This window comes from Arachis duranensis, chromosome 3 (genome assembly GCF_000817695.3).
Source record: "Arachis duranensis cultivar V14167 chromosome 3, aradu.V14167.gnm2.J7QH, whole genome shotgun sequence".
Taxonomy (NCBI): domain Eukaryota; kingdom Viridiplantae; phylum Streptophyta; class Magnoliopsida; order Fabales; family Fabaceae; genus Arachis; species Arachis duranensis.
The window spans coordinates 41,980,097-42,007,373 of NC_029774.3; the positions used below are offsets into that span (position 1 = coordinate 41,980,097).

A 27,277-nucleotide genomic window follows, 5' to 3' on the forward strand; every position below is an offset into this window, starting at 1 on the left:
TCTTCTGATAGGCTGCATTTGATATTTGAGACAGGATACATATACAGTAACAGATAGAAAACTTAGAAGGACAAGAAATACATGAAATTTGTGTTCTGGGACAAATTATTTGTCCCTTCTATCTCCTTCCTTTTTTTTTTTTCCGATGGACAGGAAATACATGAAATTTGTGTCTTGGGACAATTTGTATTGTATGCATGAGTACAGCTCCAAATACATTTTGGTGCCTCTTTGTCTTTTCATTTGTCTTGTCTCAACAACCAAATGCAACAATAGAAAATGAGTGTTTTTTTTTTTGGGTGGTTGTAGCTTCAATGAGATGGAAGAGATGCATTTTATATTACATTAATGCTGGCATGGTGTCGAAAGACAGTTCTCATTATAGATTAGACAGAAATTGGTGGAATTGGACATTACATAAATAATTTGTATTATTACTTCCATAAATGGTCATTTAGGTAACATTTTGCTAATGAAGTGTTTATTTGGATATGAGTGTCTTTCTTTATTCTTTTATATTTAACATATAAATATAAGATAGTTGTGTTTGTCACTGATCTGTGCATGTGAATTTTGCAGACAATAACAATGTGTTGACTATAGTTAGCTTGTGGGCTCCTGTTGTGGCTGTGAGTTTCCTTCAATTAACTTTGTTCTCAATAATCTAAGTAGACTTTGTTAATCATGTGATGTTGTGTTTTGTTTCCCATAGTCCTTTTGTTGAATTTATGTAAACTTACCTAGGAGTTTTGTGAAATATTAAAACAAATACATGAAAGTGCGGGTGTGTACACAGACACACACAAAATTATATGCAGTTGAAAGTTAACTAATGGATAGATCAGGTAAGATTAGAAAATCAACTCTGGACGTGGCAGAAAAAATGTGTGTGTGGTCTGTCTGTCGTAAATTTTGGTTATCTCATTAAATTTTTATTCGCCACAATACTTGATAGGATATTAGTGGTATTGTGTTAGAGTTTTATTAGAATGGGCTTTTGCTGGTTGTACCATACTACTAGTACATCACTTAGCTATTTAGCATAGAATAAGACAGTGCTTAGCTAGTATTAAGTTGTGTTATAGCATGTCATCCTTTCATCAAGATCTATTGCTTTTCAACTTTTACCTTCCCTTTTTCGATTGAAACTTTTGGGTGAGGTTCAGCATAACAATAAGATCTATTATTCTTATGTTTGATGTTTGCCTTATAGTTGTACATCTACTTGTATTCATGTTTTCCAGTAGTCTACATATTCCAAGGTAGACAGATGAAGGTTTTGAAGAATGTTAGCATACTTTGAGAAAGATTATTCCTCCAATTGTTTATCTTACACTTTCCATTTTCACTTTTCGCGTTAGCATAATAGAGTTTTGTGATAAGAGAGAATTCAGAGACTTAATGAGAAAGCTCCAGAAATGTGTATGTGTAATATTCATTATGAATGAGTTTGGCACTGATCTGTGCTTATTTACAAGAAAACAGTAACTTGCTGTGGAAGGCAGTGCTAAGGTCCGAGTTGTCCTGTCTATCTTTAGTTAGATACGGGGGCAGTGTACTACCTTACCTTTTTATCAGAAAACAGAAAAGAAAAATACTACCTTGCTCATTCATGCTTTATCTGTGGTATGCAGATTTATCTCATGGATATTCATATTTGGTACACCCTCATGTCAGCAATTGTTGGTGGTGTAATTGGTGCACGGGCTCGGCTCGGTGAGGTATAACTGTATGAGCTCCAAAGTAACACTTTGGGATTTAGATATTGTTTCTTTTCCTTTTTTCCAAATTGATTAGTAATATTTATTCAGTAAAAAGGTGTTTGTGTTTACTTATTACTAGATGTATATGTAAGGACTTATTTAGCGTTGAACAGATAAAAGCTGATAGAAGTTCAGCTGACGTAGAGGATTATAATAAAGTAAAAAAAAAAAACAAGTGACGAAAGAATGTTTTTAGTTCTTTTTTTGTAATAAGTAGTTCCGATTGAATGTGTTTTGAAAGGGTGCGAGTTGATTAACTCTATTATGGGTGTCATTGCTGCCGATCTATTGGTATCCTAATCTTGATGCATTCCCTTTCTTGACAAACTTCTTTCGACAATGTCAAATTTTCTCCCCAAATGGACATTTACTCCTTGATTCTTGTGTTTTCTTAATTGTCTGTCTCATCTTACTATTAATTATTGTTCCTTTTCTTATGGTTTGATGCAGATACGTTCAATTCAAATGTTGCATAAGCGTTTTGAGAGTTTTCCTGGGGCATTTGTAAAAAATTTGGCCTCTCCACAAGCAAAAAGGTTGATTATGTTACCTACAAGCTTTTTGTTGGTAATAAGGTTTAAAATTTGATGTTTTAACTGATCTGATGTCTATATATTTATCTAGTAGTTATCTTCATTGATACTAGTCTCTACACATTTATTTATATAGTGTGTGTTGCGGATTAGCTTAAGAGAGCAGTAGATTGGCTTTAGAGAAGTGCCAGCTAGGATAGGACATCCACATGATTTTCGTTTCTCCTTTTTCTTTTCTTTCTTTTTTTTTTTTAATTTTTTCCACTGTTCACTGTAGGCACTCCTTCTGTAAATTTGTTTGTTTCCATCATTGGTGTTTGCTGAGGCTGGTTATTAGCTTCTTTGTTTTTAATTGTGTTGCTGTTTTTTAGTAAAATTTCTTCTACATGATTTTATTTTTATTTATTTATTTTTTCAGGTTGCCCATCAGTGGACAATCATCCCAGGTGATCTTTTCCCCTTTGTTGAGGGAGGGATGGGTTCAAATATGGATGCCTTCAATAACTAGTTCTTTTATTCAGTGTTAACTACCTTTTTGAGAGCCTCTTCAGTATAAAATGTTGTAGTTATTATGATCTTTGAGGGTATTGGGGTTTCTTTGGTAGCGTATAATTTAAGATTTTAGTTGTTCTACATACTGGCTTAAGTTAATAATGATGTTTATCTTATTGTTGTACCTGTATTTCTTGCAGGATTCTCAGGATACAAACAAATTGAATGCTGCTATGTTTGCTCCTGTTTGGAATGAGATAATTATAAGCTTGCGTGAGGAAGATTTTATTAGCAATAGGTTAGTTACATGAAATATGTTGCTTTGCAATGCATGCATAGTAAGCCCTTGTGTAGAGAGACTTTGCAATGGTCCCTCTCAATCAATTTTGTTCTCATTTTTCTTCTATTGTGAGAGTCAAAGGAGACTATGGCTTAACAACAATAGCAAATGCTTATGTGATGAAACTTGCAAGCTCTGTTTCATATTTTGGGGAAACTTTTCCTATATTGAGTTTATTGCATAATTTTTACGTGGCCAGTGAAGCCAAGAGAAAAGAGGAGGGATATATTAGACCTCTGACAACAATGGTATGACTTTGTTGAATCACAAGGCCATGGATCAAATTCGGAATAACTCCAATGCTAGATAAGCTACTTCACATAGGCAAAGGGAGTGATAAGCTGCGATTCGGGACATGGAATGTAGACATACTTACAGAGAAATCAATTGAAGTCGTGGACAATATGACAAGGAGAAAGATTAACATTATGTCACAAGAAACCAAGTTGGTGGGGGCGGAGGAGGCAAAGAAGTTAAGAGACCTCAGGATTTAAACTTTGCTAATAGAGGAAGGGTGAAAAATAGGAATATGATAGACATTATCATTGATAAATAGTGGAAGAAGGTCGTGTTAGGCGCTAAAAGGGCGGGGATTGCATCATTGCACTAAAATTGGTGGTAAAAGAGATGCTTTTTATCTGGTAAGCATTTTTTTCCTGCAAGTCAGTTTCGATCAAGGCAAAATTTTGAGAGGATTTAGAAGATTTAGTCCATGACATCCTGGTGGGAGATAAGATTTTCTTAGGAAGACATTTAAATAGGCTTGCTGGGAAGGATGAGAACAAATACGAAGGGATCCATGTGGGCCATGGTTTTGGAGTAACACACGGTAGAAATCATCTTAGACTCCTTCAACTTTCAAGTTTCTATACCAAACACTTTCTTTAAGAAGTGACACAAACATCGTATAAGAGTGGGTGACATGTTCTAAATTCAATTTCTTCTTACTAAGAAAATCCTACCATAAGGGCTTGTTATGAGTCATCGAGTCTAGTGAATGATGAGAAGATGTTATCAAGAAAAGAAACCAAAGATCAGGTGGCGGTAGATGAAATATGAGAAGGAAAGAGACTTCCAAAGTTGGGCAGAAGAAAAATCAAGGTGTGATGGAAATGCAAAGGAAATGCGGGGTGAGATGGCATAAGTAATTGGAAAAGTAATAAAGAAACCTTTGGAGAAACAAGAGGTATCGGATCAAAAGATAAAGAATCGTGTTGGTGGCACACAAGTAGGTAAGAGAAGGTGAAAGTAATAATAGAATCCTATAAAGAGTGGCCTTTCTGTTGGAATGCAAAAAAAAAAGGGAATAGTGTAAGACAACTAAAAACGAGACAAAATGGTGCTAAACGAGAGCATAAGAGAATCTTTAATAGTCTGAGTACAAAAGAAGAGGAAAAAGACATTTACAAGATAGCATAGGGCCGTGAAAGAAAGACAAGTGATTTGGACTAAGTTATGTGCATAAATGACTAAGAGGGTATGGTTTTGCTCACAAATGAAAGCATTAGTGAGAGATGGAAGAACCACTTCCACAAATTCTTTAATGGGGGACATGAGACTCTTTCTTGATTGGGTAGACCACACACAACATCCACACATAACACGAGGACCAAAACTTTAACTACTACCGAAGAATTCGGGAGTATGGAGATGAGGAGGCTATATAATGGATAAAGAATGGTAGAGCAGTAGGTCCAGACAATATACTTATTGAAGTTTGGAACGAGTTAGGAAGAAAGAGGCATCTATTGGTTGACCAAGCTCTTGAATCAAACGAATGGAGGAAGAACACCCTTAGTTCCTATCTACGAAAACTAGGGAGATGTACAAAATTGTAGAAACTACATAGGAATCAAGCTCATGAGTCATCTTGAAGTTATGGGAGAGGGTGATAGAGAGGTGGTTGAGACAAAAGACTTAGTTTTCAAAGAATCAATTTGTTTTATGTTGGGTAGATCTACCATGGAGGTCATATATTTGCTAAGGATAATTAAGTAGGGGTACCAGAGCAACAAGAAGGATTTGTATTTGGTCTTCATTGGCTTCAAAAAGGCCTATGATAGGTTATCAATGCAGGTCTTATGGAAAGTTTTGGAGAAGAAGATGGATGGGTGGTCATACACCAATTACAATAAGGAATGGGGACTTGAGAGACAAAGTCGGAGCGCCTATTGTTAGAAAGATTGTGGAGTCTTGTCTCAAGCTATTTGGATATATGGCCATGTCAGGAGAAGATCGAGTTAGAATCCATTCAGGAGGGCTGAACACATAGAAAATAGACTAGTGGTTAGGAGGAGATGAGGAACTAAAAGGATTTTGAATAAGGTAGACAAGAGAGATTTAAGTATAAATGACTTTGTTGCAGACATGATATATGACAATGCACAATGATGTCATTTGATCTATATAGTCGACCGCACCTAGTGGATAGGGCTTTGTTTTTCTTCTTTAGGGAAATTCATCCTTCTCATCATTGTTGTTTCTTTTTCTCTTGTTTACAATATTTTTGTTTAGGCACAAATGGTAATAAAAGCATTATTCTTTGCCTTGCTTCTTGGTTTCAATTTTTTATGACACCCGTGGTGCATTTTTATAGGTTGCTTATCTGTTTAATGTCAACTGTTACAGGGAAATGGACCTACTTTCTATTCCTAGCAACACTGGAAGTCTGAGATTAGTTCAATGGCCTTTGTTTCTTCTAAGCAGTAAGGTAGAACTTGATATGCAATATGAATGATTTAGAACAGGATTCTGATAGGCATTCTGTATTTGTTAGGGTTCCAATTCTTAATTTTAACTATAGAAATTTTAGGAGTCAAGCTATTTTTGCCAATACTTAGACAATATTGTATTTTTATACGGCTGCACTCAAGTTTGTCAAGCTTTTGTATACAGACATGTTTGAATCATGCACTCATGAACTAGTTTTATTTTGCATACACAGAAACCAGAAAGGGATAGTCTAGATGACCGATGTCTTTTTAACCAACATGTTACTAACAAACTTATTTTAGTTAATATGTAATTTACTTTGTTCTTGTTTTTGTTTTTCTTTCACTTATTTTTTAAGCAATCATGTGAGAGCCGGCTACAAGTTAACCAAAAAATTGTTGGCCACGTAGTGGGGCGCTTTTAACTAATATATTTTGTTCAGATCCTGATGGCGATTGATTTGGCTTTGGATTGCAAAGATACACAGACAGATCTGTGGGGCAGGATATGTAAGGATGAATATATGGCTTATGCAGTGCAGGAGTGCTATTACAGCATTGAAAAAATTTTGTATTCAATAATAGTTGATCATGAAGGAAGACTTTGGTATGAATTTACGTTTCACTGCTTTTTGGTGTTTCATTTGCTTTTACGTTACATTACATTTCTGAGTGACACATTCGGTTATCTGTGTACAAAGGGAAGTTCCATGTGGTGGGAGTTTAAATTTGATGTTTAAATTCCTCAGAGTTTTCTAAACTTGAAAATATATTTGGGTATACATTGTGAAGTTGAAGGGAATAAAATTTTACTGTGCTGAACATGCACCTTTCAATGGTATTCGATGATATATTTTGAATGTAACTCAAGTGCTTCTTACATACAAGTCTTTTGGCTATTTCTCTGTCAAGCACTCTCTCCAATGTTCATTTTGTTAGGAGATAGCAAATGAATATCTTTTATTTTTCTGTGACAGCCACTGTTAGGCTAGAGCACTTTGGGCTTTGAAGCATGAGTCCATGACCCTGTTTTTCATAATTTGGAAGGAGAATGTTGGTTCAAGCCTTTATATGCACAGATCTATTGTGTTTTACCTTTTTGATGTACAAGCGAAAGAGGCTTTATTTTGTGTGTGTGTGTGTGTGTGTGTGTGTGTGTGTATTTGGTTAGAATACTGCTAGCGATTTTGGGAAGTGAGAATGAGTTAAAAGTTACAAAAATAAATAACTGCTATTGAATGTAGGAATATATGGGATAGGATTAGTGGGTATTAATTTGGAGATATATTGTAGTAAGGATACAACTGGGAAAAAAATTGTGCCCAAATGAGATGTTATAATGCTTTGCCTTTTTTATTATAGTAGTCATGTAGTATATATCAAGAATCAACTTTTACCAAAGTTCAAACTATTATGTGAATTGCATGAATGGGTTTTGTTATATCTCTGACTAATGGTGGTATACATATCTTAACATATTTAACTGGCTAGCATTTTTCTTGTTATGTGTCATTTTCTGATACCTCGTTTTTTATGGATTTACTGGAACATTGTAACTGTTTTGAGGGGAAAAAAATTCCAAATGACAATTTATAGTTTCCTAGTTGTTGCACCAGTTAGTGATACTTTTTTGTTTGATTCAGACATATTCTTTCTGAATATTCTCTTTGACAGGGTCGAAAGAATATTTCGTGAGATCAATGCCAGTATATCAGAAGGTTCACTTGTTATAACCTTGTCTCTGAAGAAGCTACCACTTGCTTTATCAAGATTTACAGCATTAACTGGACTCCTGGTAATTCTTTTATTTTTGTGGTCCCTTATTTAGTGTTTTACAGTTATATAGCATATTAAATTTGTCAATGATTTTGAGAGAAATGGACTTTCACATTTGCATTGAAACCTGAAATAGTTTTTTGCTTCTGCATCTTTTTATCAAAATGTTCTTTTCAAATAATCTTAACCAAATGGGCCATATATCATCAACTTATTGTAATTTTATCTATTAATTTTTGAAAAAATAATTGGTCAATTGCATAGACATTGTTACACAGTAGTATTTTTCGTATTCGATAAACAAACACATTTGTTGAACTTTTGCAAATTTTTTTACTAGGATTTCCTTATGGTTATTGCGTCAAACAAATAATGAATCTTCTTGTATTTTATGGCATAAAGCTTGATGAGGATCCTTCTTTTGGTGTCTTGGACCAGATAATTTTTAAAAGAGAAGAACCAAGAATTTGTTAGCATTTTTTACTCGCACAATTTTACTGTGTTTGGACAAGCTGACATTCTTATCAAGTGCTATTTTCACCTCTGTTAACTTGATTTGGGACCTAGAAATGTAACTTGTAATTGAATAAGTTAGGGAAGCTCTCAGCTGCTCCGAACTAGAAAGGAAGTACTAGGACTAATCTAACCGGCTAACCGCCTCTGTCAGCTACTACATCCCTTGTTACTAAATTACTAGTGAATCCGCTGAATTACCCCTTGTTGTAGCTTCCCTCACAAGCTAACCTTAGATTGTATATAAACTGATGACTCAGAACATTGAGAATCTGAATTGTGGAACCGAGGGAAATATCTCTTGGGTTATGTCTCTATCTCCCATCCTACTATATATTGGTGGTTGGTATATTTTGTGTGTAATTATGTGAAATGATTTATCTTTATCAGATTCGAAATGACCCGGAACTTGCAAAAGGTGCTGCTAAGGCTGTGTATGAAGTCTATGATGTTGTTACTCATGACCTGGTTTCTTCAGATTTAAGGTATACGGTTGCATTAGTATGATTTCTTTATGTTTTGAGAAGAAGACTGGTTTCTTCATTTCACATAATTTGCAATATTCATGTTATAATTTTTCAGGGAGGCTCTGGATACTTGGAATATTGTAGCTAGAGCTAGAGATGAGGGACGCCTTTTTTCTAGGATACGATGGCCTGATGATCCAGAAATTGTAAGTATCTTATATTTTCACAAATTCTGTTGATAGTTCATATCTAGCAATATGTTTATGCACTTGTTGCAGAAAGAGCTGGTGAAGAGGTTGCATCTCCTTCTTACCGTAAAGGACTCTGCAGCTAATGTTCCAAAGAATCTTGAAGCCAGAAGAAGATTACAGTTTTTCACAAATTCTTTATTTATGAAGATGCCTTCAGCAAAGCCTGTTAGTGAAACGTTGCCATTCTGGTATGTACATAGCTATACAGATTATTGGCTGCAGAGTTTTTATTCTTTTATACCACATTATTAACATTCTTCTTTTTTTGTCTGGCTGGTTGTAGTGTTTTCACCCCATACTATAGTGAAACTGTGCTATACAGTACTTCCGAATTGCAAAAGGAGAATGAAGATGGGATATCTATTCTTTTCTACCTTCAAAAGATATTTCCAGGTAATGTCTTTAGGCACACTCTCTCCCCAAAAGCAAAGGATAACACATGTTTTCTGTTCAACTCATATTTGGTTTGCACATATTATGGCTATCTGTTTTAACACTTTGTTTGGAAGGTTGACATGTAGTGGAAAAATAATTTATCTTTTGAGTGTCTATCAAGTACTGTAAGTTTACTTGGGGATGCCTAATTAAATATTAGAGGTTTGAGGTGAGTGATGATACTAAACTTTAAGTATCTTGTGTCCAGAGAAAAAAAGTGGAGCCTGGTGCACAAGCATCCCACATTAATGCAGAGTCCGGGAAAGGCCGCAGGTGAAATGTAGGCAGCCTAACCTCGTAATCACATCAGTGGGTGCTTCTGGCTAGAACCTGTGACCTTTAGGTCCATCACATAGAAAAAATTATGGGAAATTATTAGAGAAAAAGTAGGGTAGCACTTGGGGAATGGTCCAATCTTGCCCAAAGTTTTGCAACATGAGAAGATGCTTGTTGAAGCCCCACTAAGGGGAGTAGATTTGATGAAGGTTATAGAATAGTTGTAAAAAAATTGACGGGTCTTTATAATAGGACACAATGGCATCATATAAATAAATGCATTAGAGAATTGAGCAAAGCAACAAAATAGAGAGAATCTTATAGATAGTTGGTATTGAAATAAAGCATTATTTGCGATTGAAGGACTAGGGTTTAGGCTGTACCCCATTTTTAAATTGGTTTTATTTATTTGACTTGGTTGTTGTCCTTAGTGGATTTAGAATTGTTTTTGAAAACTTTTTCAATTGCAGATGAGTGGGATAACTTTCTTGAAAGAATTGGTCGGGGAGCATCCACTGGAGATGATGAACTTCAAAAAAATAGCAGTGACACTTTGGAGCTCCGTTTCTGGGCATCTTATCGTGGGCAGACTCTAGCTAGGACAGGTTACAAGTGTTCCATTTATCTTTTTTCCTCATTTGTTCTTGGAAATTAGTTGTGGGGACTAGGAAATACATTTTTTATAGTAATATTTCTTACTTAAACCCGGCCTCTGTTCTACAATCACCTACCTCTTTGGTTTGCAGTTCGTGGAATGATGTATTATAGAAGAGCATTAATGTTGCAGAGCTTTCTGGAGAGCAGATCACTAGGAGGTAACTATACGAGAACAATCCTGTTGCAATTTTTTTTATCCTCTCTAGTGATGCATCATGCAAGTAGTTGCTAACATCTGTTGTGTTAGTAGTGGACAATTATTCTCCAAATAGCTTCATCACAAGTCAAGGATATGAACTGTCACGTGAATCACGAGCACAAGCTGATTTGAAGTTTACTTATGTTGTATCATGCCAAATATATGGACAACAGAAACAGCGAAAGGCACCGGAAGCTGCTGATATTGCTTTGCTATTACAGAGGTATGGAATTGAATCCTTACATCTTCTCACGTGCTATTTTCATGCTAAGATTATGACTATATAAGGTAATGAAATTTATGTAGACACATGTAGGTAAAGTAGTGTAGTAGTTGTGATAGTGAGGCATGACTCCTCTTTTAAACTTTGAGGGCTTCTATGTTATTACTTAGTGGTTGACTTAGTTTCTTTTAGTGTATTTGTGTTGTTTAGATTATGGATTTTGGATATGTAAGGACAAAGAGATAAGAGAAAGGCTATAAGATAAGATAAAAATAGTGATATGATATGACTATGTTGTGGTATGTTACAAGAGGGCAAGAAACTAATCGTTTTTATAATAATTGGAAAACCCTATTCCTAATCAAATAAGGAAATGATAATTGAATATTAGTGATACGAAACTAATCCTAGGATTATTTTTTTTTTTGTATTATTAGATGTGGTAGAGATCACATTGGAGTGGGTACGTCATTATTTTGTTTGGTTAATCTCGGTGGTGGTCTATTTTAGGAGATATTGCTGACTCTGATGTCTTTAGGAGAATTTTCAGTCACAAATGTTTTATGTTGTTATACCTTTTCTTAGTGGTGAAGACTCTGTACATAACTGCAGATGAATTTCTTTTAAAACTATTATTTCAATGTTTTATCTGCATAAAAATAAAGGCTTTCTGTGTTTTCTTTCAGGAATGAGGCACTGCGAGTTGCTTTTATCCATGCTGATGAAAGTACAACTGAGGGAAAGACAACAAAAGTGTTTTATTCAAAGCTTGTTAAAGCTGATATAAATGGAAAAGATCAGGTGGATTAAGCTTCTAAAGAAGTTATTTTTCTACCAACAGTTTGCCTTAATCTGTGTAGAAGTGCTTAAAACATGTTATTTGTATTTCAATGGCTTTTGATGTTTATGAATTGCCTTTTTCTTAATATGAAGTGAATTGGTATGAATATATCGGTCAAACATGTTTGACATTTTTGCTTCTTTTTACCGTTGCCTTGGACAATATTCTGAATCTTATCATGTTTCATCCAACTCAAGATTAACAGAGTGATGTTACTGATGACTGCTATTGTGCATTGAAGATGATTAAGTCTTCTCATTGTGGTTGATAAGGGTAGGCTATATTTGTAATTTCTTACCAAGCCACAATTTTCTGCTGATGGTCTTTTTAGATATATTTCTTTAAAAGATATGATGACAGCACAGCATGCTTTGGATAAGTATAACTGTTTGAAGGACTTGCATAATTCCTTTTCATTTTTCTCGTGAAGATGGGTTTTCTTTTATTTTTTCACTCTTTTTGTTTCCCATTGATAAATTTCTCTTTATATAAAAAATAAATTGAAATCTTCATTCTGAGCTCTGACAGCTTATAACCTATATGGTTTTATCCTTTTAGGACATCATGTTCCTTGTTTTATTGTGTTTGTTTTTCTTAAATTAAAGTCTGTCTTGATGGTTTCTGAATTTTCTTCTGTTCTGTAGGAAATATATTCTATCAAACTTCCCGGGGATCCAAAGCTAGGTGAAGGAAAGCCCGAAAACCAAAACCATGCTATAATTTTCACTCGCGGTGATGCTGTTCAAACTATTGACATGAATCAGGTGACGACATTGCCACAATCGGTTATTGGTTCTTTCATAGTACACTTTTCTGTTGGAAGTGATGCTTTATTTTTTAGCTTTTCTCGGCTCTTTCTTTTTCCTTTTTTTCCTTTTTTTTTAATATTTCGTTGATGATATCTTTTCCTTTGCCCATGCATTTTGCATCTTTTCCCTTTCCTATTTCAAGTTTTTTTTTTTTGGAGATAACTGGGGCATCCATTGAAAATCATGAACCCATATTTGGTTATATAGGGTCTAGTTATTTTTGTTGAATGGAAGTGCTGAACTTGAACCAGATTTTGATTCATTATATGCCAACAACCATCGACTAATGAAATTTTCTTTTACTGTATCTTCCACTTTAAGTTTATTTCATACAAAAGTTGTTTTTTAGCCGCTTGAGATTGTTGCCTTTTACTTATATGTGAAATTTACTTATTCCTAACATGATGATGCATGTTCATTTGTCCGTGTCCTGACGTGTTGTTGACCTTATATTGTGCTGATGCTGTATGCTTGTAAGAATTATTATTCATCAAATGGGAGACATGTTATTATGTATAGCCCTATGCATTTAGCCGAGTTTCATGCTGTTATATAAACTTCACCCCTAACTTTTACATGCAATGATTTTTGTATCTTTTGCGTGCCTACCAATCTTGCGCTTTTATATGATCCGTTGTTCTTCGGTGTCTAAATTCCCAGTTTTTGGTGTTTTGGACCAAGGATGCATCATGGAGAGATCTCTCTGTCCACCATGTGTGAGATTGAATGTTTGGCTGAAGAAAGTTTATATAAATTAACTTGAATTCTTTTTTTGGACAGGACAATTATCTTGAGGAAGCAATGAAAATGAGGAACCTCCTTGAGGAATTTCATGCTAATCATGGCCTTCGCCCTCCAACTATTCTTGGTGTGCGGGAGCATGTTTTTACTGGAAGGTTTGTCTTGATTTTAGTAGAAATTTGATCAACAAATTGACACGATTGTGTTTTCTCTGCTCTCAATAACTCAAATTTATCACATTTTACTCTGGTGCAGTGTTTCATCCTTGGCTTGGTTCATGTCAAATCAAGAAACTAGTTTTGTAACCTTAGGCCAGCGTGTTTTAGCTACTCCGCTGAAGTAAGTTGTTTTTGTTTTGCTTATTATCTTAGTTACTTTCAATGTTTTGTCTATTATTCTTACTCTAGTCTCCTTATATGCTTTTCTATTATAATCCCAAAATTTGATGCATTTACTTCTTTAGAAAAAAAATTGATAAAAGAAGAATTTCATTAAGACGGGGAGAAGGATAATACAAATTAGGGGATAACTGATAAGGGAGCCCAATACAAAAGCAAAAGGAAAAAACAAATATTTATCTATAAATCATAACTTTCCAACCTCTCAACATGGCCAAGAGGAAAAGTCCCTTATAAAGATCAGAGCATTACACTAACCAGATGCTAGGCATATAATTCCCTCCGATAAAACACGTTTGTCAGAAAATCTGTCATTGATGGTGCGTGCACTATTGTCCAACCAAATTTTCCAAATAGTGGCAAAAATTGCACATTGCCACAAAAATTTTTCCTCTTTTCTACTACCAAACCTAACAAACCTAGTCAACAAGGGTTACAGGGCACACCCAACTATTTATGGAAGATGCTAAACAAATTGTTCCATCAGAAAACAGCTATTGGGCAATGCAAGACAGCTATGTGGCCTTCAAACCTGCAGCAAGTCATTGGTGTTAATCCTGTTAAGCACAACTGTCCATATGAACTATTTGACTTTAGAGGCAGCTTTGGACTTCCAAATGGGTTTGTCTAAAGTTACTCCTTTTGAAATACTACATAAGAATCCTGATCTTTTTTCCTCATCTTATTTTGCAAAATGGAAAGAAATGTAACAAAAAAAAAAAGTTAGATCCTTCCATTAAATATTTCCGTTTTGACCCAGTTATGTGAATGATGATAAGGAACCAAAAATTTTAATTTGTCTTTTAGGGCCCACTTGACAATCCATTTCATTTTTTATGTGCCTAAATAGTTACAATTTTGGTTGGCCATGTTAATTTGGGAGTTAAGACTTAAGAAGGAAAAGAAAGCGAGAGGAAGGAGGGTGTTTAGGAGGTTTGGCTTTGCTGTTTGGGAGTATAGCAAGAAAAGGAAATGAGAGTGGCTATTAGTTACTTTTACATTTTCACACTTGTTAGTAATAATCAATTGTTTATTTCTATATTTCTTAGTTATATTTTCATATAATTAATTATTTTAGTCAAATATATTTAGAATCTAGGTGTTATGGAGGCTCTTGGATGGCTAATGAAACCCCTCAAATATTTTTTTATAGGGGAACCCTTTTGCATCAATCTTGTATTATCCTTATCTTGTATTATCCTTTTCCTCATCTTAATGAAATTAGTGTTTTATCAAATACAAAGAACTCTCCTAATTTGAACTCATAGACAAACCCTTGGTGGCATTTTTTCAATTTTATGTTTTGTCAATCAATGCTAATTTAGACCTTTCATATCATTTTAGCATGGCCTATATCTTACAGACTTTCTCAATTTTGTTGGTTAAATGAAAAATATGCAGAGTTCGCATGCATTATGGACATCCTGATGTATTTGATAGGATATTTCACATAACTCGAGGAGGCATTAGTAAAGCATCCCGTGTTATTAATATTAGCGAAGACATATACTCAGGTAATAACCATCCATAATTCTTGTTCTTTTGTGCCCAGCCCTAGATTTTCTGGGTTAATATGGGTCATGTCTTTCTGATATCAGGTGTTGTGATATTAACACGTAAAACAAGAAAAATTCTTTAGCCATCTATCGCTGTGTCTATTCTTTCCCTGTATATATTTCTGTAACTATTATTTCCCAAACATACCTAGTGGTAGCAATAATCAGAAGTGATAATAACAACAATGATAAGATAATCATTTTATGGCTTTGGGTTAGCCTATGATGATTGACGTCTGTTTGGGTGTGTTTCGAATTTTCACCATTATCCATGGATATCCTGGAAATTTAATGGGATCGTTAAGTGCTTGAATTTTTATTTTTAATTTATTTTTTGGCTCTCTTCCCCTTCCTCTGACACATGCGATTTTGTATCTTTATCTTTCTATAAGAACTTGACTTTTTTTTACACAAATAATAATAGGGTGTCATACAATAGGGGGTTATAGATTTGTTAAACCTTGCATAAATACATTTGTTCTCTATCATAAATCAAATAACCTACAAAATAATGCTGCAGGTTTCAACTCGACACTGCGGTTGGGAAATATAACACATCATGAATACATTCAGGTTGGATATACTATTATATTACGATGCAATATGCTTTCAACTGCACAAAAAAAAAAAATGTCTTTCTAATTTGCTGGTTACTGCTTTTTCTGTAGGTTGGAAAAGGAAGGGATGTTGGGTTGAACCAGATTGCCCTCTTTGAAGGGAAAGTGGCTGGTGGTAATGGAGAGCAAGTGCTTAGCAGGGATGTTTACAGACTTGGACAACTTTTTGATTTTTTCAGAATGCTTTCCTTCTTTTACACAACTGTTGGTTTTTATGTTTGCACTATGGTATAGTCCTTAAGCCTATATAACTTCCCCCTCAAAAATCCTTTGATGTTTGTTTGTCAAAGTTTTCTTACTGATGTTTTCCCAATTTTTTGTTGCAGATGACAGTCCTCACTGTATATATATTTTTGTATGGAAGAGCATACCTGGTAAACTAATGGGATTACTTAAATTTTCTTTCTTATTACTTAAATTTTGTATGAAACCATTCCTAGTTATTTGTAATTAGTTTTTTTGTTCTGGTACTTTTGTTCTTCTTCTCAATAAATAAACGACGTTTAAGAAAGACATTATAGCATCATTTCATCCATATAATGGACTCCACCTACTTGACCTGGTGGTGGTTTCATTTGTTTTTACCTAAATACCATGATGATCTCAATGTCATGAACTGGATTTTCAATTCTGAAGGGATGTTAAATTGTCAATAGATGTCATGAAAATACTCCCAAAAGCTTAAACCAATAGTAGGAGGTACATGAATAGTTACATCTCTAACAATAGAACTGCTTCCCACCATTCAAAAAAGCATAATAAAATGTATAATACACCGCCTAGTTTATCATGTCCATTTTAGTTTGGCCACTCATCCACCACAGCTTAAAAACAAAAAACTTTTAAGTAGCAACAATGATCATTTGAACTGCCTTGTATATGGCAGCTATATTTAAGGTTAAAGTCCTTGAATACATAATGCTCTGTCATTGTACTCTTTTTCTTTCTCATTAATGCACTTATCTTCCTATGAAGAAAACTATTTCTCTTACTCTGTTGGAAAGAAACATTGAATAAATTGAAACTTGGCATAGATAGTAACTAGTTGTATCGAAAGTAAGCACTCATAGGAAATTATCACTCTCATTTATTGTAATTATCACTCTCATTCCTCACAGTTATCACTCTTTTGAACTATTATGAGCTTGGTGTTCTTCTCTGATGTTACAACCATTTGTAGGCATTCTCTGGTCTTGATGAACGCATCTCGAGGGAAGCAAGGATTTTGGGTAACACAGCACTTGATGCAGCTCTCAATGCACAATTTTTGGTACAGATTGGTGTTTTCACTGCAGTGCCAATGATAATGGGGTTTATACTTGAATTAGGATTGCTGAAGGTTTGGCCCTACAATTGTTTATCTTTCTTTTACAGCATATGAACCTAAAATAATTTGTTGGTGTTTAACCAAAATGTTATATGCCATGGAAATGATTGCAGGCTATTTTTAGTTTCATCACAATGCAACTTCAGCTATGTTCTGTGTTCTTTACATTCTCATTAGGAACTAGAACTCATTATTTTGGGCGTACAATTCTCCATGGGGGTGCAAAAGTAAGTTGCTGTATTTTTTTATTTGTTTGTTTTTCCTCCCTCTCTATGTGAAGTCAGAACATGTATAGTTATTCAGTGTAACTCAGACGTGATTGAATTTGACCTTTTATTGTAGTATCGGGCAACTGGCAGAGGGTTTGTTGTCCGTCACATAAAGTTTGCTGAAAATTACAGACTATATTCTAGGAGCCACTTCGTCAAAGCGTGAGTACTCTTTATTATTATTGTTGTCGTTGTTGTTGGAAATTCATTGCAATGTTTTATTTATTTATTTTCCCTGTGACGCAACAGGCTGGAAATAGCACTACTACTTATAGTTTACATCGCATATGGGTATGCGCAGGGAGGTGCTGTTACATATATTTTGATAACTCTAAGCAGTTGGTTCCTTGTCATATCCTGGCTTTTTGCTCCTTATATTTTCAACCCATCTGGCTTTGAGTGGCAAAAGTAAGTTTCCTGCTGTTAAATTTACTGCTTTCAGTTTCGATTTGTATACTTGATATTACATGTCATTTCTTGTCCTTTAAACATACAGAAGTTAATATTGGACAACCAGTTTTCATATTTATTTTTGAAGGGCTAAACTGACTACACTTGTATCTTTGGAGGACTAAAATGGCTATTTACTCTTTCCTTGCTTCTAATTTGGATGATGTTTGGTTTCAAGATAGCTAATTTTTAAATATGATGATATCGTTACATGAATTATATGAGCTATTCTGTACCTTTCTAACTTAGTAACTTATGTAGGACTGTGGAAGATTTTGATGATTGGACAAGTTGGCTTCTTTACAGAGGAGGAGTAGGAGTGAAGGGAGATAACAGTTGGGAGTCTTGGTGGGATGAAGAGCAGGTTGGTATTAATAGTTACTTGATTGTTCTTTTATCCCAAAATAATAGTCACTCTGTTTTTATGATTTATGGTTTAAAATAGGGTTGATTCTGTCTTGCTCTATTAATTTATAATGGAATTTCTCTTCAAAAAATAAAAATAAAAATAAAAAATAAAAAACAAAAGAAAAGAAAAGACATGGCCACGTTCAACAACAACAACAAAGCCTTGTCCCACTAAGTAGGGTCGGCTACATGAATCAAACGATGCCATTGTGCTCTGTCATGTATCATGTCTACAGAGAGACCGTTTACATGTAGATCTCGTTTGACCACCTCATGGATGGTCTTCTTAGGTCTTCCTCTGCCTTTCGCCCTTTGTCCATCTTCCATCTTATCCACCTTCCTGACTGGATGTTCTATCGGTCTTCTTCTCACATGTCCAAACCACCTAAGACGCGATTCAATCATCTTTTCCACAATTGGTGCTACTCCAACTCTCCCCCTTATATCTTCATTCCTTATTTTATCCAATCGCGTATGACCACTCATCCATCTCAACATCTTCATCTCTGCCACACTCAGCTTATGTTCGTGCTCACTTTTTTGTCGCATATAAAACCAGATGCATTCCGCCATTTTGACCAACCTGCTTGGATCCTATGATTTACATCATGTTCAATCTCTCCATTATCATGTATGATGCACCCAAGATACTTAAAATTTTTAACTTTTCGTAGGATGTTCTCTCCAATTTTCACCTCTATATTGGAGTTTTCCCTTCTCAGACTGAACTTACATTCCATATATTTCGTCTTACTACGGCTTATGCGCAGGCCATACACTTCTAGAGCTTCTCTCCATAACTCCAACTTCTTATTTAGGTCTTCCCTTGACTCTCCCATAAGGACGATATCATCGGCAAAAAGCATGCACCATGGCACAGGCTTTTGGATGTGCTCTGTGAGTACTTCCAAGACTAATATGAAAAGGTATGGACTTAAGGATGATCCCTGGTGTAATCCTATACCAATAGGGAATTCCTCTGTCACACCACCTTGAGTCTTCACACTAGTTGTGGCCCATCATACATGTCTTTAATTGTCCGAATATATGTGATCCTTACTCTCCTCTTTTCTAAAACCTTCCATAAGACCTCCCTTGGTACCCTATCATACGCTTTTTCCAAATCAATAAACACCATGTGTAGATCCCTTTTATTACTACGATACCTCTCCATCATCCTTCTTAATAGGTATATCGCTTCAGTGGTAGATCTGCCTGGCATAAATCCAAATTGGTTCTCTGTTACTTGTGTCTCTTTTCTCAACCTCCGTTCTATCACCCTTTCCCATAACTTCATAGTATGACTCATAAGCTTAATCCCTCTATAGTTTTCGCAACTTTGTATATCTCCCTTATTCTTGTAGATAGGTACCAAGGTGCTCTTTCTTCACTCATCAGGCATCTTTTTTGACCTTAAAATCTCATTAAAAAGCTTGGTTAACCAGTTGATGCCTTTTCCTCCAAGACCCTTCCAAACCTCAATCGGGATATTATCAGGTCCTACTGCCCTGCCATTTTTCATCTGCTTTAGAGCCTCTTTTACCTCGAAGTCTCGAATCCTTCGATAGTAGTCAAAGTTTTGATCTTCTTCGCTTGTGCATAATCGACCAAGGCTCGGAAGAGTCTTCTGTCCCTCATTAAATAACTCGTATAAGTAGCTCTTCCACCTTTCATTAATCTTCTCCTCTTGAGCCAACACCTCTCCATCCTTATCCTTTATGCACTTAACCTGATCCAAATCTCTCGTTTTTCTTTCCCGGCTCTTTGCGATACTATATATACCTTTTTCTCCTTCTTTCGTGCCCAAAGACTGGTAGAGACCCTCATATGCTCTTGTTCTTGCTTTACTTACAGCCACTTTTGTCTTTTTCTTAGCCGCCTTATATTTTTCCCAATTATCTGCATTGCGGCATAAAGACCATTCTTTAAAGCATTCCCTTTTTATCTTTATCTTTTCTTGTATACTCGCATTCCACCACCAGGACTCCTTGTATCTTGGTCCTATTCCTTTAGATTCACTAAAACTTTCTTTTGCTGTTCTTCTAATAACTTCTGTCATCTCCCTCCACATCTCTTCCGCGCTTCTATTCTCATCCCACTTTGCCTCTTCTCCTACCCGTCTTAGGAAGCTTCCTTGTTCCTCATCTTTCATCCGCCACCACCTTGTCCTTGGGTTCTTCGTATGATGTCTTTTCCTCAACTTTTGCTCAACGCGAAAATCCATGACGAGCACCCTATGTTGTGTTGTCAAACTCTCTCCCGGGATAATTTTACAGTTAATGCAAAATTTCCGGTCGACTCTCCTCAACAAGAGTCGATTTGAGAGTTTGTCATGCCACTCTTTTTTTAAAACATGTATTTGCGATGAGAAGATCAAAAGTTGAGGAGAAGTCCAAAATAGTTTTACCCTCGACATTGATCACCCCGAAACCATAGGAAAAGTCCAAAATAGTTTTACCCTCAATATTGATCACTTCGAAACCATGGCCTCCGTGAATACTCCCATATCCAGTCACTTTTCTCCCAACATGGCCATTTAAATCTCCTCCTAAGAAAATCTTATCTCCCAAAGATATGCCTTGAACCAAACTCTCTAGATCCTCCCAAAACCTTATCTTGTGTTGTTCGTCCGAACCCACTTGCGGTGCATAGGCGCTAATCACATGGAAAGCACCTCCCTCCACCACAAGTTTGATAGAGATGATCCGATCTCCCACCCTCTTGACATCCACGACGTCCTTCTTCTACTGCTTATCCACAATTATTCCAACTCCATTCCTATTCTTCACCTTTCCTGTATACCAAAGTTTGAAACCAGAAGAATCCAACTCCCTAGCCTTTGCACCAACCCATTTCGTTTCTTGTAGGCACATAATGTTAATCTTCCTCCTTGTCATGGTGTCCACCACCTCCATGGACTTCCTGTTAGAGTGCCTATGTTTCATGTCCCAAATCTCAACCTTCTGTCGCTTCGACCTTTACCTTTTCCTTTGTGAACTAGTTTATTTACCCTCGTCCGTTCACGAAAACGCGAGAACCCTTGCTCATTTAACACTACATCCGGGCACCGATGCAGCGGCTCTTGCTTTGACACCGTACTCGAGCCATACGGCGCGTTGCTTCCGGGCAACGACCTAACTTTAGCGCAATAATGTCTTTGATTCATGTCATGGGAGGTTCGGCTATATTTTTGTTGGTTGCCGAAGACCTAACACAACCCTCCTCCTTTATCCGGGTTTGGGACCGGCTATGTACCGCAAGGATAGGATTGTGGTAATGGGGGAAAATTAGTATCCGCCTTATTACACGGAATCTCTCAACCCCATGTTACACATGTTAGGGAGGTTTTCTCTAACGAAACATGGGATCAAACACAAAAGGAAGTCCCTGTATTTCAAATATGATCCAAGCTACCTCCATAAAGATTTTCCCATCTGTTCCAACTAAGCTTCTGAATAGATGGGTATATTATTTGATTAGGTAGCATGTAAGTGGAACAAGCACGTGAAAGCCCATGGCATTAAAAAGTTAGGTTGAATGATTTAAATCTTCTGAAGTTTCTTCTTCGGAGCCATGTCATTCGATTCTGCTGCATAGAGCAAGTATTGATGGAGGGTGCCATGTGAGGACCTTGTGAAGTTTATTCAGTTTTACTAATTGTAATCAGACAATTGAATTATAAATGTTACAGAATTGTAGTCTTCTCTCAGGATTTGAGTAAGACTGTGGACATTGCATGAAATAGTAGTCATTGAGCTGATGCCTTTTCTGTTGGTTTTTAATGAGTTGCTCTTGCTGTAGATGCATATCCAAACGATGAGAGGTCGGATCTTGGAGACAATTTTGAGTTTGAGGTTCTTCGTGTTTCAATATGGAGTTGTATATAAGCTACATCTTACTGGAAAAGATACATCACTTGCAGTAAGATCTTTTTCCTTACTCTGAATTTAACTTTTCATGTGGCATATAGCCTATACCATCGTTAGTCCCGACAATTATCAAATAGAAAATCACTTTAGTGTTCCTATAAAATTTACATAAAGAGTATTTTTACCTGTATCTTTTGAATCTGAAGCAAATACGAGTCTTATTTCTTGGTTCTGATAATTTGCTATTTTGTAGGTATATGGATTCTCATGGGTTGTCTTGGTCGTAGTTGTCTTGATATTTAAGGTTTGAACTAATTTTTTAGTTGTATTGGTTATATTTGCCCTTGAACCTTTCTGGCCTACCCCTCTTCCTAGGATTCTGATACCTCCTTGCTTTGCAGATCTTTACCTACAGCCCGAAGAAATCTGCAGATTTTCAGCTGGTAATGCGTTTTTCTCAGGGAGTTGCAGCTATTAGCCTTGTTGCAGCCGTGTGTCTTGTTGTTGCCTTTACAAATCTGACAATACCTGACCTTTTCGCAAGCATCCTGGCATTTATCCCGACTGGATGGGCAATGCTATCTGTAAGTTCGGATTTATTTATGTATGAATATTCACATGCCAACTTGGATAGTAACTGATTCTTTATCTCGAATTATACACAGCATTTAAATTGAGGAGGGTGGGGACAAAAACATAATGATTTAATCTCCAATTATACATAACAATAACTACTCTACATTTTACCTTTGCACTTAATGCATGCACAAGGGATCAGTTTGCCTATTGTTTTCTCCATCCATTTAGTTTTTAATGTACCATTTTTTTCACTGATAATTATTGATGGAAGGAGTATATTTACAATTGTTAGTGCCTGTTGATATTTGTGCTTTAAAGCTTATTCCCTCTGCTGCAACATTTATAAGATTTTCCATTCTGCTCTTTGCAGTTGGCAATTACTTGGAGGAGGATAGTTTGGAGTCTAGGATTGTGGGATTCTGTGCGCGAGTTTGCAAGAATGTATGATGCTGGAATGGGAATGATCATCTTTGTGCCAATTGCGCTTCTATCATGGTTCCCATTCATTTCGACATTCCAGTCTCGCCTTCTCTTCAATCAAGCCTTCAGTCGTGGTCTCGAAATCTCACTTATCCTTGCTGGAAACAAAGCTAATGTTGAGGCTTAACTCTCTCTACTCATCTTTTATTGCTTGTGAACCTCTGGGGAGGATTTTATAGTTCACATGTATATTATTTTGCAGTGCAGTGTGGACTTGGTTCCACATTTAGTGTGAGAATGTATGATCATTCTTGGTGGGTTTCTCTTTGTATTATTAGTTATTTTAGTTTTGCATAGTCTGCAGTTCAGTTCCCACCAATATTAGTCTGTAAGTACGAAATTAAATATAATCTCCCATAGTTTAACCACTCTTTACGTTGTTGCCACTTGCCATGCTGATGTTTATGCTTTCCAGTTTCTTGATTAGGGACGAGAAACTGAAAAATTGTCTAGCTTAAGTGCTTAACAAGATTTGTAGGAATTCTAAGAAAGTGAAAAGAAAAAGTAAAAATGAGTCGTTTGTAAAAAAGAAAAAATGCGTTGGAAGATAAAAGACCTTGGTAAGGCACAATCTTGGATGAACAAGCCAACATCGAAATAATAAAAAAAGGCCACATTTCAAACACACCAGATTGTCAGAACAAATATAATTTACTGACACTGTTAGTTACTGTCAACAAAGGATTCTATTTGACATATATATAGCTATCATCAGCAAAGCTTGTGGCTGATGCAAGCATAACCGGTGAGTTCAATAAATATTCAAGGAAAATTACAAAATATGCATATACTCAAAGCAAAAAGATCTTTGACAAATGAAGTCCTAAACAGGCTGACGAATTGCCTCATCATTGGCATCTCCATTTCCCTCCATCGTAGTCATCTCATTAGGCGTGTCTGTATAAGAAGTTTGCTGATCAAGTCCAGGACTACTTGGGGGAGATGGGTTTATTACCGGGTGGTCAAACTTACAAGCTGGTCCAAATTTGCAAATCCCGTAGCGGCTGTAATGGGAGCATACATTCTGATCCTGAAATTTTCATAATTAGCATAATTATGGATGATAAGGTAAACTAGTAATTCAGCATATTTTACATGTATATTTTCGTCTACCAGCAGAAGTAACAAATATTTCACGTGCACATGCATATTTTACCTTTAGCATTTTATCAGCATGAAGTGCTTGTTATTATAGTGGTTATATTTGTATGTTGTAATCAACACGTTCCTTGTTCAAAATCAACACACTATACTTGCCACTATGACCTATAAAATCACTTTTGCTGTTTGTACTCTTTTAATCTTTGCCTTTTACAAAATTTATTTATTTTTCTTCAACCATGTAAAAGATTATTTTAACTATTTTTCTTGTATAACATTCACTATTTTCATGTAACCTTTCTTATTTCAATAAAAAGCCTTATTTTTTAAATAAATTTAAGGGGAACGTTTTATTGTAAGCTTACAGGTCTCAGAGGCAGGCCCTTGTCACTGAGGTTGCACGGAGGTATTCTTGCAACCCGATTCTTTGGATGATGGAATTTACAATTGGATTTGAACTTGCAATCTCCAGTTTTTAAGAAGTAGCTGCATTCGGGTTCACCAGGCCTTTCTGGAAACTCTTCAATTGGCGTCTGCTTTGGTTGGTGCATGTACATAGGTGTTTCGATTGTTGGGTTGTTCATGACATATGCCGATGGTGGGTGCATACTCCTCTCGGATAAATAGACAGGTGCCTTTACAAACCATAATCTGGTCAAATTTCTTGGAAACATAATACTATATATAATATTACTGCCTTTTCTTTATTAAATATGAAACCGGACTAAATATGTTGTAACATAAATGATATTAAAACAGAGAACATTAAAATTAAAAAGCAGAAATTTGGCAAACTCGTGTAATAGTAATAATGCAGTAGATTGGCTCTTGCCGAAGGTTGTTAGCTTTGATCCCAAATATAAGCAATTTACCTGGTATCCGTTCCATTCAGGACTTCGGGGAGAAACCGCTTGACTAGGCGAAAGCATCATTGGCACAAAAGGAGCAGTATCATTTAATGTTTTTGAAGATGACCACGAGGGACCAGATGGTTGTGATGCGCCTTGTAGGGGTACATAATTACCATTACCAAATCCTGAAACAGAATCCCCAACTCTACCACCAGAAGTAGGATCAGGATGATTAAACTTGCAATTTGCTCCAAACTTACAGGAGCCTGTGCGCATGTAATAGGGACATTGTTTCTCTCCCTGTCATTGAGGTGTTTAAGAATAAAGAAACAAAGGAGAGTATAAATCCAAAAAAAAATAAATATCACTACAAGTGGACGAAACTAAATTATACCAATCGTATAGGCAAGCCAAGAAAGTTAAGCTCCAAAAGTGGCGCAGCTGAAGGCTTTCCTCTTGTGTGGTTAAATTTACAAGCTTTTCCAAACTTACATCCTCCCGACCTTAAATAATACTGCCATATATGCAAATAAAGCTATAAAGATAATAAATAATATCATACGCTTTAATGACTACATGCGATTTTATTCTATATAAAAAAAACTATGTTTCATTGTCATTAAAATAGAAGTTAACACAATAGAAAATGCAATGGTAAATCTGAAGTTCGCGCAACACCATAGTTTTGAAAGTAACCTTGCATTCTATCTGGCCCGATTTTTCAGCCGGTTCTTCTCTTTCTCCCCCAACCTTCTCTTTAACAGCCTTTAGTCAATGAAAAAAAATCAACACATAGATTATAAGTACCACAAAATGCAGTTTTTAATGTTATTAGTGTACAATAGATATAAGCTAATAATATAAAGTATAAGTCTTGAAGTTTGGACAATGTTACAAACAAAATGCAGTTTTTAATGTTATTAGTGTACAATAGATATAAGCTAATAATATAAAGTATAAGTCTTGAAGTTTGGACAATGTTACAAATTTACCACGTCCTTGAGCATAATGAGTCCATCAAAAACCAAAATTTTAAGCAATATTATATATAAAAAGTAACATTTTCAAGATGGACGCTAAAAAGCATATGACCAAGCAATCTCTTTGAAACTTCTAAAGTTTTAATATTTGGTATAAATCATGATAAGGGTACCAGTGCTTCAAGTCAAACATACTACATTATTCAGCTAAGCATAAATGCCCTTTATCTCAATCTACTCATTCCATTGATATAATATATATAACGCTAAAAATACAAGGAAAAAAAAAATCTTGGGCAAATAGTAAATATTCAGAAGTGAGTTTCAACCCTAATTTTCAAACATGCAATCCAGACCACTGTGCTAGATTGATAATAGGAACAGAAGAATAATTAATACCTGGTTCTTCCTCCTACCAAGTGGGTGATTAAACTTGCAATTGAATCCAAATTTGCAAGTTCCAGTTTTAAGATAGAAAGCACAATCTTCAGCATCAGGCCTCAGTGGATATTGCTGCTGAACTCTACCACTGCTTCTATCTTTCTTCTTCTCCACTTCTTCATCACCTTCAACTTCAACTTCATCATCACCATTACCATCACCATCAACATCAAAATCTCCACTTACCTTATCAACCTCACTCTCTTTCACATTCTCATTCCAGCCATAACCCTCATCATCATCCCAACCATCATTATCATCACTCCCCTGTGCTTCACCTGTTTCCGGGGCACAACCACCTTCACCACCCAATTCCTCACCACCATATTCTCCACTACCAGCTACAAAGTTCGAATCTTTCTTCTCATTTTCAGCTACCCTTTCATCCTCATCCTTCAAATCCAACTTCTTGTGGAACTCTGCACCAAGTTCATCACGAGTTTCATCCTGCAACCCCAAATTTTGACTGAGATCTGGCTCTGATTGTTGAGGATCGTGATGATGATTGGGAAAAGGAGAAGAAGGTTCACTCTGAGAACCCAATTGTGGGTCTTTGGTGGTGGTTGTGGTGGAGGAACCAACTGATTCTGATTCAGAAGGTTCCATTTTTGTTCCTCAACATTTCAAGCAAAAACCCTAAAAATGGAGATTGTTTGAAAGATTATTGAAACAGGAACAAGACGGTGAGAGAAAACCTCCCAAAAGTAAAATAAAAATAAAGGTTGGATTTTTTTTTATTATTTTGGGAAAAATCAGAAGAAGACCAGAACAAGTGTGAACTCAAAAACGCAAAGGGGTGTTACTTTCCGCAGTGTACTTTTTGCATTGTGTTTTGTGAGGTGTATTTAAGTATGTACCTTTAAATGGAAGTACGTATTGTTATACGATCAGAGGTTGCTGTTAACCGTATACGCCTACCATTGG

General features: G+C 35.8%; 2 protein-coding genes across 3 annotated transcripts in view; one reads left to right on the plus strand and one right to left on the minus strand.

Moving 5' to 3' along the window:
- The window catches only part of LOC107478868 (callose synthase 10), a 36,470-nt gene extending 13,122 nt beyond the window's left edge, over nucleotides 1-23,348 (plus strand). The window contains exons 20-51 of the mRNA XM_016099019.3: nucleotides 580-629; nucleotides 1,635-1,721; nucleotides 2,214-2,299; nucleotides 2,715-2,742; nucleotides 2,989-3,086; nucleotides 5,757-5,838; nucleotides 6,283-6,446; nucleotides 7,514-7,634; nucleotides 8,519-8,613; nucleotides 8,711-8,801; nucleotides 8,874-9,034; nucleotides 9,130-9,239; nucleotides 10,028-10,162; nucleotides 10,304-10,372; nucleotides 10,465-10,636; nucleotides 11,323-11,437; nucleotides 12,122-12,241; nucleotides 13,067-13,182; nucleotides 13,283-13,366; nucleotides 14,827-14,939; nucleotides 15,502-15,554; nucleotides 15,650-15,826; nucleotides 15,925-15,972; nucleotides 16,779-16,937; nucleotides 17,039-17,152; nucleotides 17,268-17,356; nucleotides 17,444-17,602; nucleotides 17,906-18,008; nucleotides 21,854-21,973; nucleotides 22,175-22,225; nucleotides 22,323-22,505; nucleotides 22,871-23,348. Of these exons, the coding sequence (XP_015954505.1) occupies nucleotides 580-629; nucleotides 1,635-1,721; nucleotides 2,214-2,299; nucleotides 2,715-2,742; nucleotides 2,989-3,086; nucleotides 5,757-5,838; nucleotides 6,283-6,446; nucleotides 7,514-7,634; nucleotides 8,519-8,613; nucleotides 8,711-8,801; nucleotides 8,874-9,034; nucleotides 9,130-9,239; nucleotides 10,028-10,162; nucleotides 10,304-10,372; nucleotides 10,465-10,636; nucleotides 11,323-11,437; nucleotides 12,122-12,241; nucleotides 13,067-13,182; nucleotides 13,283-13,366; nucleotides 14,827-14,939; nucleotides 15,502-15,554; nucleotides 15,650-15,826; nucleotides 15,925-15,972; nucleotides 16,779-16,937; nucleotides 17,039-17,152; nucleotides 17,268-17,356; nucleotides 17,444-17,602; nucleotides 17,906-18,008; nucleotides 21,854-21,973; nucleotides 22,175-22,225; nucleotides 22,323-22,505; nucleotides 22,871-23,107 (3,590 nt within the window). The 3' untranslated portion in view covers nucleotides 23,108-23,348. The remainder of the gene's footprint in view (nucleotides 1-579; nucleotides 630-1,634; nucleotides 1,722-2,213; nucleotides 2,300-2,714; nucleotides 2,743-2,988; nucleotides 3,087-5,756; nucleotides 5,839-6,282; nucleotides 6,447-7,513; nucleotides 7,635-8,518; nucleotides 8,614-8,710; nucleotides 8,802-8,873; nucleotides 9,035-9,129; nucleotides 9,240-10,027; nucleotides 10,163-10,303; nucleotides 10,373-10,464; nucleotides 10,637-11,322; nucleotides 11,438-12,121; nucleotides 12,242-13,066; nucleotides 13,183-13,282; nucleotides 13,367-14,826; nucleotides 14,940-15,501; nucleotides 15,555-15,649; nucleotides 15,827-15,924; nucleotides 15,973-16,778; nucleotides 16,938-17,038; nucleotides 17,153-17,267; nucleotides 17,357-17,443; nucleotides 17,603-17,905; nucleotides 18,009-21,853; nucleotides 21,974-22,174; nucleotides 22,226-22,322; nucleotides 22,506-22,870) is intronic.
- Nucleotides 23,349-23,553: 205 nt separating this feature from the next.
- On the minus strand, nucleotides 23,554-27,175 carry LOC107478869 (zinc finger CCCH domain-containing protein 43). Of its 2 annotated transcripts, none has more exons than XM_021138298.2 (6): nucleotides 26,312-27,175; nucleotides 25,629-25,697; nucleotides 25,327-25,446; nucleotides 24,954-25,232; nucleotides 24,447-24,716; nucleotides 23,554-24,004 (listed from the first exon to the last, which is right to left on the minus strand). In XM_021138298.2, exons 1-6 carry the CDS (start codon nucleotides 26,957-26,959, stop codon nucleotides 23,804-23,806), a joined length of 1,587 nt encoding a protein of 528 aa, XP_020993957.1. In that variant the 5' UTR covers nucleotides 26,960-27,175; the 3' UTR covers nucleotides 23,554-23,803. The 2 variants fall into 2 exon arrangements, with proteins under 2 accessions (XP_020993957.1, XP_015954506.1); XM_016099020.3 differs by having other exon boundaries at nucleotides 23,554-24,010; nucleotides 26,312-27,172.
- Nucleotides 27,176-27,277: the final 102 nt, after the last annotated feature.